The following is a 10,741-nucleotide window of genomic DNA, read 5'->3' on the forward strand; positions in this document are numbered from 1 at the left end:
GACCCTGCTGTGGCTTCCCCAGTGGGCTCACACATTAGCCTGAATTAAAAGACATTGTAGTCTGACCATACCAATACTATATGAAGCTCTCCTCCTCAACTCTCCACACTCCCTGTTTAGAACTTAATGGCCCACCAACTGAAAGCTGTTTGTCCCATGCCTTTTTAAACTCTAAGTATGCGGCCCCCATGCTTCAAGTCTTAGCCCAGTCACTGAGACTCAGATAGATGTCACAAACTTCGGGAAAGCTTACTCACTGTCCTCCCCTCCCACGGGCCTTCTGTGCTCCCAGTACCACACCCAACTTGCTCTCATGGCTCTGAGCATTATTTCTAGCCCTCTGTGCACCTCTGCCCCACTGATTCACAGACTGAGCTCTAAAGGGCTAGGGCCCCCATTGCCCCCCTCCTGGCCTTCTGTCTAATGCATTTAGAAATGTCCCTGTGGAAGCACTCACTGAGTGCACATCAGGCAGAGACATGAGCAAGAAGGTGCGAAGGCGGAGGCAGGGCTCTCTGCACAGTCCATGCTCGTGCTGCCAAGACCTGGGGTACTGAAGCTCTCTGGCCACCATCTGTTTGAGGTCCAACTTTATACTTCCGTCATGGTGTGGGAACCCCAAGCTAAAATAACAAAAAAAATGTAACTAGTCTCGGACCATTGGGATCCCCAGGGACCCCTATAAATAAGACCCAGTATTCCCCTCAGGAACTTCCATCATCTGGGGCACATGCCTTCCAACAGAAACAACAACCCTCTGTCAACAAGTATTCCCAGTAAAAGATTGAAAACCCAATGAGCTGCCATGAGGGTAACATGCAGATTCAACAAGCAGGATAATTAGTTCTTCAAGATCTGGAGATGATAGAACAACCTGAGATGGAGAGGTCAAACAATTTTTAACAGCTTTGGTGAGATATGATAACCATCCAATAAACCACATGTTGAAAGTGTGCAGTTCAACAAGTTTTGACATCTGTGTATATGCATGAAACAACAGAAACAGTCAGGATAACATCACCCTCAGAACTTCCTTCATGCTCCTTTGTAATTCCTCCCTGTGCTCCCCTCCACCTGCCCACCCTCATCTGACCAGGTGACCACTGATCTGCTTCCTGCTGTTATAGATGAGTTTAGATTTTCTAGAATTTTATATAAATGGATGTGGAGAAACTGTAACACTGCTCCTGGAAATGTAAAACAGTACATCTGCTTTGAAAGTAATTTGGCTGTTTCTTAAAATTTAAACATATGCCTAAACATGATCCAGTCATCCTACTCCCAGGCATTAACCCAAGAGAAAAGAATATGTCCCTACGGAGACTCATATGCAAAGGCTCACAACAGCCTGTTTGTAATAGCTAAAAACTGAGAACAACCCAAACGTCCATGAACAGGGGAATGAATAAACAAAATGGGGAATACCCATACAATGGAATAGTATTCAGCAACAAAAATGAACCAACAGTTGACACATGCAACATTATGGCTGAATCTCAAATTATGCTGAGTGACGGGAGCCAGGTTAGGATTAGCAGTTTCCAGCACTTGATATGATTAGTCTTTTTAGTTTTAGACACTTTTAAGAGATGGTATCTCAATGTGTTTTTAATGTTTATTTACCTAACAGATAACGAAACTGAACATAGTTTCATGTGCTTATGTGCCTTTGCTGCATGTTCTTTGATGAAGTATCTGAATCATTTGTGCATTTATTGCTGTGTTGTTATTAAGTCTCTATTTTTTTCCCCATACTTGTGATTTATAAATGTTTTCTCCCTGCAGCTTTTCTTATTCTCTTGTCACTGCCCTTTGAAAGGCAGAAGTTCTTAAGTTTGAAAAAGTACAATTTATCAGTCTGTTCTTTTATAGATTGCGCTAAGAAATCTGGTATGAAAAGTACATTGGATGGGATTAATGGTAGACTAGACTTTGAAGAAAAGTTTAGTGAAACTGAAGACGTACAAATAGAAAGCATAAATAAAACAAAAGTGAAACAAAATGAAACAGAAAAAAAGGGATAGGAAAAATAAACAGCATCAGTGAGCTGTGGGCCAGCCTCCAGGGGCTACTGTATGTGTGATCAGAGTCCCCAGAGAGTGGGTTTGCACTCTGGCTGGTTGTTGAGTCCCTGCTCCTGGCCCTGCTTGAACCCTGGGGAGTTTTGCCTCTAATCCTTTTTGTTGGTGCTTTTCTTGGCCTCATGACACTCTCACTCTCTTTCTCTCTTTCTATCTTTCTCTCTCTCTCCCTCTCTCCCTCTCTCTCTCTCTCTCTCTCTTTCACACACACACACACACACACACACACTCACACATGTCAGTCCTGAGCTACAGATCATCATGCCCTCTTCCTTCTTCAGTTCTGCCCCACAAACTCCAGCCACCTTGGCCTCCCTGTCCTCCCAGATCCTTCCACTCAAGTCAGGAGATTACAGGGCTCTGCTGAGTCCCTCCACCTTGCTCTGCATCCTGAAAACAATCCAGACAGTCAGCTGGAGCAGTCACAGAGCTCAGCTCATTTCTCTCCTTCCTTTCAGGGTCATGGCCCTTCATTACCTTCTGGCCAAAGTATTTAGAACTGTTTCACACATTTTGTAGTTTTTTTTTTAGTTGTTTCCGGTGAGAGGGTAATTCTGGTCCCTGTTACTTCATCTTGACTGGAACTAGATGTCCCACTAAGTCAATTTTAAAGAGAGTGAGCTATGGAAACTCACTCTACAGATATTAAGATATTAAGAGGTTATAATAATAAAGATAATATAGTACCATTGTAGGAGAAGACAAACAGACCTATGGAAGACAACAGCCCCTAAACAGACCCATGTACACATGAAAATGTGGTATATTATGTAGGGGCACTGTGTACTGGAAAAGGGTTAATTGTCTCTGCAGACTGTTGGGAAAGTTAGCTCAGTGTGTTGATGTAGAGTTGGATCCCTGCCTCACACCATATACAAAGGTGATCTCTAGATAGATTAAAGACGTAAATATGAAATATAAAATCATAAAGCCAATCAAAAAATTTAGTGGGGAATATTTGTGTATTCTCTGGGTGTGCAAGGATTGCTTAAGCCCAAAAAAATGCATACAGCATAGAGAAAAATAGATAGGTCTGATGTTATCAAGATCAAGGTTTTCTTTTCAACAAAGGACACTATTGACAATCTTAACAGTATATGAGGAAATATTTGCAACATCTGCGCAGTCAAAGGTATGTATCCAGAACTGTGCTGTTCAATACAGTACCCTCCAAACATATGTGACTATGTAAACTTGTTTTTACACCACATTAACAAATTGAAGAATAAAAACCATATGATCATCTCAAAAGATACAGAAAAAGCTTTTGATAAATTCAATATCCATTTATGATTAAAAACTCTCCAGAAAGTGTGCATAGAGGGAACATACCTCAACATAATAAAAGCCATTTATGACAAATCTACAGCTAACATCATACTCAACGGTGAAAAGCTGAGAGCATTTCCTCCAAGATGAGGAACAAGACAATGATGCCCACTCTCGCCACTTAGATTCAGCATAGTTTTGGAAGTCCTAGCCACAGCAATCAGAGAAGAAAAGTAAATAAAAGGAAACCAAATTGGGAAAGAAGTGAAACTATAACTGTTTGCAGATGACATGATACTCACTATACACAGAAAACCTGCAGATGCTCCCAGAAAACTACTAGAGCTCATCAGTGAATTTGGTAAAGTTGCAGGGTACAAAATTAATACACAGATCAGTTGCATTTCTATACACTAACAACAAAATATCAGGAAAAAATTAAGGAAACAACCCTATTTGCCATCACATCCAAAAGAATAAAATGCCTAGGAATAAACCCCCCTAAGGGGGCAAAAGCCCTGTACTCCAAAAACTACAAGACACTGGTGAAAGAAACTGAAGATGACACAAACAGATGGAAAGATACACTGTGTTCTTGGATTGGAAGAATCAACACCGTTAAAATGACCACGCTACCCAAGGCAATATACAGATTCAGTGCAATCCCTATCACATTACCAATGACATTTTTCACAGAACTGGAACAAAAATATTAAAATTTGTATGGAATCACAAAAGACCCTGAATAGCCAAAACAACCTTGAGAAAGAAGAGCAGAGCTGGGGAACTCATGTTTCCTGACTTCAGACTATACTACAAAGCTACAGTAATCAAAACAGTATGGTACTGGCACAAACACAGATACATAGATCAATGCAACAGAATAGAGTCCAGAAATAAACACACACACTCATGGTCAATTAATCTATGACAAAGGAGGCAAGAATATACAGTAGAGGAAAGACAGTCTCTTCAACAAGTGGTGCTGGGACAACTGGACAGCTACCTGTAAAAGAATGACATTAGAGTATTCTCTAACACCATATACAAAAATAAACTCAAAATGAATTAAAGACTTAAGTAAAAGAGAGGAGAAGGCCACATGACAGAGGTGTACTTGGAGACTGGAGTGACGCATCCACGAGGCAACGAACCCCGAATATCAAGGTGAGTTACTGCCACACAGTCAGCAGATTGGCAAAGCCTAGAAAACTGAATGATAACACCATATCTGTAAGAAGTTGGGGAGATAAAAAGCTACCTGCATTGCTGGTAGGAGTGTTAACTGATTTAGCCACTAAGAACAAATTGATAATATTGGCGAAATGAGGTATGCACACCCCTAAGATCCATCACCTCTCACCTAGAGAAATTCTCACTCAGAAATTCTCACACTCTGAGGAGTGTGTATGAGGGTTTCCATGGAAACATTGTGATTAGTGTTGCAGCTACCTGTGCTCTTCCAGGGGTGAGGACAGGTCAGCATACAGCATGCATGCACTAGAAATCTCATGCAAATGACTAAGTATTTGTACATGCTGCAACGTGGGTAAATCTCAAAGACACAGTGCTGAGCAAAACTAAAAAAGATCAACAGCGCACCATTGGAGTGGCTGCCAGTGAGGGAAGAAGGGAACAGGCGTTGGGAGAGTTTGTCACATGGAATCCATACTGAGCAGGACAGAGACACGTGGGGCAAAGGAAGAGAGAGTCCAGATAAAAGTTGGGAAGGGGGAGGGAAAGCAGGTTGCAGACGTGTGAGGCCACGTGATTAACAGTGGTTAACAGCAGAACTGGGAAGTTCAGGACGCCAGATCAGCCCAGCCACTCCCTACCTAGGAGTGAGGGAAACCCAGCAATTGACTCCCACCCACACTTACCAAAAGGGGAAGAAGAGAATACGAAACATCCTTGCAGATAAGAAGACGTGCCAGAAAGACATGCCCAGAAACAAACACCTTGAGTATCTCATCGTAAGCTAGAGTTAGGAAAGTGTTAAAAGTTATGAGAGACCACCCTGCATCAGAAATGGGGAAGTTTTTTCCTGAGATCTTGGGAGAAAAATTAAGATTTGAAAAGACAGCTGATACAACTTAGAAGTTAAATAACAGGTTTCTAAAAGAGGGGGAATCGGGGACTTTGGAAGAAAGAGGAGCTCGTGTGGCCCTTATGTTCCTGCCTTCACAAGTCCCAGCCTGATCCTCTCCCTGGTGTGGGCACTGCCTCCTGTCGGCCAGTGCTAATGGAGGGCACCGTCCAGTCCCCGGAGAGATGTGGTAAGGATGGCGGAGGCTCTGGGTCCCAGGGACCCAGGACTCACTTCACTCAGCCTCAAGTGGCCAACTGCTCACCCCCCGGGCCGGGGTCTGCAGCAGCAGCCTGGCTGTCCTCAAAGACCAGATCCAAGAGCCTGGTCCCCCAAACCTTAGATCACCGGGGAAATGCCAGCCCCACAAACCTGCCCCCAGTGGAGAAATGTTTCCTCCATCACCCTTGTCCCTGCCTGCATTTCTGAGTGACCCCCCCACCCCCACCCAGCGTAGCAGCCCCAGGAGTGTGAGGTCCTCACAGGCTAGCACTGATGAACAAGGCTTCACCTAAGGGGCCTGATGTCTGGCAGACCAGGGGAGCGAGAGCTGCCCAGGAGAGGGCCGCGGGGAGGGGCCTGGGTGGGCAGGTCTGCACTCTGCCTCCTGGTGTCACTGCTCAGTGCAGAGCCAGCCACACAGGGCATTGGACACATGTTCTCAGAGGGACTGTGGATCCCTCCTGTTGGCTGAGTGAAGAGTGTTGGACCAGGTCTGGGGGGGCGAGGAGGGAGTGCGTTTTGCTCACAGAAGCCCCAGAAGTGGGATTTCAATGAGGACTACAGGACTTGGAGCAGGGTCAGGCCAGGGATGCAGCCCCGGGGGTCTTGGCCTGGCGTGGCTTGGACGGTCCACTTACTCTTCTTTGCGTCCTGGTCTCACTAGAGTCTCAAAACAAGCCTGCAAGTTAGGTCACCTCACAGATGGGAAACTGGCACGGAAAGGCTGGCCAGCTCTCAGAAGGCAGAGTCAGGACTGCAGAATCGGGGCAGGTCTTTCTGCTCCATGTCAGAAGGTCATAAGCTTAAGTAAGTTACTTTCAGGCACCAGTAAGAAAGGAGAAGTCCTGACCGAGGAATGAGGCATCTCAACCCCACCGTGTCCAGGGCACAGGGAAGCCGTGCACGTCCACCCACCAGTCACAAGTCAGAAGGAGCAAGAGTGGGGAGAGGTGGTGGGATGGGGAGGCGGTCTGGGTGCGCTGGGCAGGGGAGGAGCCTGGGTGTGTTCTGCGCCACTGGGAGGATGGTGGGGTGACCTGGGGAAGGAGCAGTTTGCAGGGATTATGAGTTCAGAAGCAGAAGTGGACAGCAGCTGCAGGCCACCCTGCAGGCCAAGGCTCACGCACTGGATTGTGTGGGCTGGACACTGGGCCTCCAAGAATCCCTTGAACAGAGCCCTAAAAACGCAACTCTGGAGCAGAGGGCTTCAGGTCAGTGCTGACCAGCCTGGTTCGGCTGATAGGACAGGCCCGTGGCTCTAGCTGGCATGAGCTCAAGCCCATGAACAGGGACCCAAATTAGGTGGAGTGTGGGGCGGAGGGCCCAGGGCAGTCCTCAAGGAACCACACAGTGGCTCCTGTTCTGAACCCAATGGCACCCAGGAGCTAAAGGACCCCCAGGGTGCCTCAGACTGGGGCTGCTTAGTTCCCGAGGTGTCAGAGGTGGCTTGGGCTGCAGGGAAGGAAAGGGTCCCCAGGGAACTGGGCTGCAGGAAAAGGAACCCCTCCCACTCCCGCCTGCGGTCTAGACACTTCACTCACCCCCACCCTGGCGGGGGGTGAGTCACTCCTCAGAGCCTGGCCCGCCCCCAGCTGTGCTTGCTCCTCAGGGTCACAGCCGGCTGGGTCTCAAGGACACCTTCAGTGGAGGAGGGCTCAGCCGTGTGGGCAGGGGTGACACAGCACGTGCCACACACCAAGGTTCCTTGGCCCCCCACTCCCAGTTCTAGCACTGCAATGGGAGGCCCAGGCCAGGGAGGGGGCCCTCCTGGAGCTGCTTAACTGCTGCTCCTCACAGCTCAAGTGGGTCATCCCCGAGCCTGGGCTATTTCTAACTGCAGCAGATGCCGCCCCCCACCCCCGCCCCACAGGAGAGCACCAGGGGATGCTTTCCCAAGCTGAGGGTAAACAGACCAGCAGTGAGGCACTCTGCTGGTCCCTCTGCCGTGAACTGGAAGGGCAGGAGGCCTGTGCACCCAGCCTGGGGCTGACCCCACATGACCAGCAAAGTGTCCCAGGCCAGCCACTGGGCTGATGCTGGAGGGGCTGGGAGTAAAGGGTTCAACTCCTCCCCCCAACCTTCTCTCCCAACTCCCAAAGAAGCACACAAGACAGTGGTTTTGGTCTAAGAATAGTGGACATTTAGACACTGGTGCCAGGCCACACCTGACCAGTGCCACGCCAGGGGCGGGCAGAGCAGACAGAGGTAGGGAGTGGGCGCTGCGGGGGCACTAGCCAGGGCTTGGGGTCGCTGGTGGCTACTAGGGGGAGGGGAGGGGTAGCCACAGTGACTCCAGACATGCCAGGTCCAGCATGGTCACAGTCAGGGGCTTGCGGAGAGCCAGGTGTGCCATGCTGCACCCCTCCCAGTGCCCGGCACCATCAGGTGGTTGGTGTAGGAAGCAGCCTTGGCCAGGACACTCAGGTCTCTCTGGAGAGGGGCAAGGCCAGCCTTCAGTCCATAGTGAGTGGGTGAGCAGGCAGGTGGGCAGCAGCATCTCTAGCCAGATCCCGGGCCCCTGGCCGCCAGCTCCAGGAGGGGATGGGGTGGTGATGTCCATCGTGCTATGGTTGAGACTTGGGGTCCAGACCACAGTGGAAGGTCCAGCTGGGCAAGGCTGGCATCTAATCTTCTGCCCTCTGGACGCAATACTGTTCTTTCAGACCCCACCTTCCTGGCCACCTGCCCCCATTCACCAGACACACAAAAGGGGAAGGAGCCCAGCCCTGATGAACTGCCCCAAATCAGAGGACACTCACCCTGGACACAACAGCTAGATTCTCAGTTGCCTGCTGAGCTAAGTGGTGGCTCCCAGCTTGTCAGATACCCACATGGGGAAACCACAGGACGCTTGGCTGCTGCTTACCCAAACCGGATGCTCCTGCAAGGCTGGAAGGGAGGGTCCCCAGGGGGCTCTGGCCAGAAGCCCGCACAAGCCTCCAGTATCAGGGCCATAGACCTCCTGTGGACAGCACTGGACGGGTGGGTGGCTCCCGCACTGGACCCAAGATACTAAGGCACAAAGCTACCTAAGCCCACTGGGGTGGGGCGGGAAGTGGACAGGCTCCAAGGGGCCCCCTCGAGTCGGCAAAGCACACAGTGACCAAGTCATGACGACAGCCTGGTTTTTCCAGCTCAGCACAGGCTGGAGATACAAGGTGACGTCCCGGGGGGTGCCAATGGCTCTTACTAGAAGAGGCCTTAGGCTCTGACGGCCCCCATAAAGGCTGCTGGAGAGGGGCCTGCCCAGGCCACAGGACTAAGTCTCGAGCTGGAGTCTGGGAAGCGGCTGCTCAGCTGGGAAGGTCGTGCGACGACTCCAGGGCCCTGGCCTGGGCCGGTCGGTGCCCCATCCGTCTCCAGCAGACCATGGGTGGAGATCCTAAGGCGGGAGCAGGAGCGAGGAGGGGAGGGCGGGCCGAGGGCCTGGGGCCTCCCGCGCACTAGTCGGGCAGGCGGAGCCCGGGTGGGCGGATGCCTCGAGCTTCAAGGCTGCCGGCGCAGGCCCGGGCGCCCAAAGGCCGGGTGCATGAGGTTCTCGGTGATGTAGGCCACCAGCAGACAGATGACCACGAGCATGACGCAGATGGAGCCGCCCACCGCCGTCATGGCCACCACGATCTCCCGCATGCCGGCCGGCTCGGCGGCGAACTCCACGCACTCCGCGGCCGCGGCGGGCTCCGGGACGACGGGGGGCTCGGCGCGCAGCGGCAGCGGCTGCAGGCACAGGCGGTAGCGCACGCCGTCGTGCACGTCGGGCAGCAGGTAGTCGCGGCAGGAAGCGCCGAGCAGCACGCGCTCGCAGGGGAAGCGCGTGTAGGCGCCGCGCCACGAGCAGTTGAGCGCGAAGGCGCGTACGCGGCGCGCCTCGGCCGGCGCCAGGCGCCACTGCAGCAGCACGCTGCGGTTGCGCAGGACGCTGGCGCGCAGCGAGCGGCCGGCCGAAGCGTGCGCCGCGCAGCCGGGCGCCTGGCAGCGGAAGCCGCGCGCGGGGCTGCGGAAGCACAGGCGCCCGCCACCCGCCTCGGGGCCCTCGGGCAGCACCTTGTAGGGGCACCAGGGCGCGTCGGCCGCCGGCTCCCAGCCCGGCGGCGTCGGGGCGGCTGCAGCGCAGGGCGGCGGCACGCAGGCGGCCAGCAGCAGCAGCAACGGCGGGGCGCGCATCCTGCGGCTGGGCCGGGCGGCGGCGGGGCGCGGGCTCGCGGGCGCACGGGCGGTGGGTCACGCGGGCCGCGCCGCCGCTCCCCGCGCTCGCCCGGCGCGCCGCGCCCTCAGCCGCCGCGGCCCGCTCCGACCCGCCCCCGCACCCCGTGCGCGCTCGGACCCGGCGCGGCGGCGGAGGCGGGGCCGTCCCACGCCCCGCCCCCCTTAACCCTCGTCAGGCCGCGGCCCCGGGAGGGCGGATCTCAGAGGGGAGGGGGCCACCGCGCAGGCTGGGCTGGGGCGGGCTCGGCGCGGGGCTACCCGGCCTCTCGGTCTCTCGCCCGGTGAGCGCACTTCGGCGCCCCGCCCCTTCGCCTCCAGGCTTTCCTGTGGGCCGTGGCGGGCTGGGTTTCGAGTAGTGGCCCCGGGGGCCGCTCCACGACTCTTGGTCACTCCAGGCGGGGACGCCGTGCCTCCTGAAGGAGTAGGGAGCAGCGGCCTGGAGCGCGCACGCTGCTTCCCGCTGCCCCATCCCAGACTCGCGGTGGGCACCGGCAAAGAAAGGGTCCCATCTGCGCTGATCGAGAGCGGACGAGGACGGAAACTCCTTCGCCTCCAGGGCTTCGACTCCTTTGGAGATGGATTGCGCCAACTTGGGAAGGGCGCCAGAGAGAAGAGGCTTTCTTTGTTGAAAACTATTCACTCTGCTCACAAAAGGGGCAGCTGTACGGCGGACCACTCTCTGCTTTAATTAATCCTTCCCCTACTTCCTCGCAGATGTGGCCCTGGGGTAGCCCCACCAAATGCCCAGGAAGAGGGCTAGGGCTGGACAAAGGGAACAGCCCCTGCACAAGCCCACCTGGTGCAGTGGGTGGGCATCACCACCTGGGAGAAGGAGGAGCACACACCGTCCTGAACTCTTGTCTTCAGGACAGGAGCC

At 53.3% G+C, this 10,741-nt stretch overlaps 1 protein-coding gene across 1 annotated transcript; it reads right to left on the bottom strand.

Annotated features, from left to right (window-relative positions):
* Nucleotides 1–7,775: 7,775 nt before the first annotated feature.
* On the bottom strand, nt 7,776–9,863 carry FNDC10 (fibronectin type III domain containing 10). Its single transcript, XM_032494929.1, has one exon. The coding sequence runs from the start codon at nt 9,820–9,822 to the stop codon at nt 9,145–9,147; it is 678 nt and encodes a 225-aa protein (XP_032350820.1). The 5' UTR covers nt 9,823–9,863; the 3' UTR covers nt 7,776–9,144.
* Nucleotides 9,864–10,741: the final 878 nt, after the last annotated feature.

This window comes from Camelus ferus, chromosome 13, assembly GCF_009834535.1.
Source record: "Camelus ferus isolate YT-003-E chromosome 13, BCGSAC_Cfer_1.0, whole genome shotgun sequence".
Lineage (NCBI taxonomy): Eukaryota > Metazoa > Chordata > Mammalia > Artiodactyla > Camelidae > Camelus > Camelus ferus.

Excerpts from the sequence above, each read along its gene's own strand:
- FNDC10 (XM_032494929.1), bottom strand. The coding sequence starts at position 9,822 with ATGCGCGCCCCGCCGTTGCTGCTGCTGCTGGCCGCCTGCGTGCCGCCG.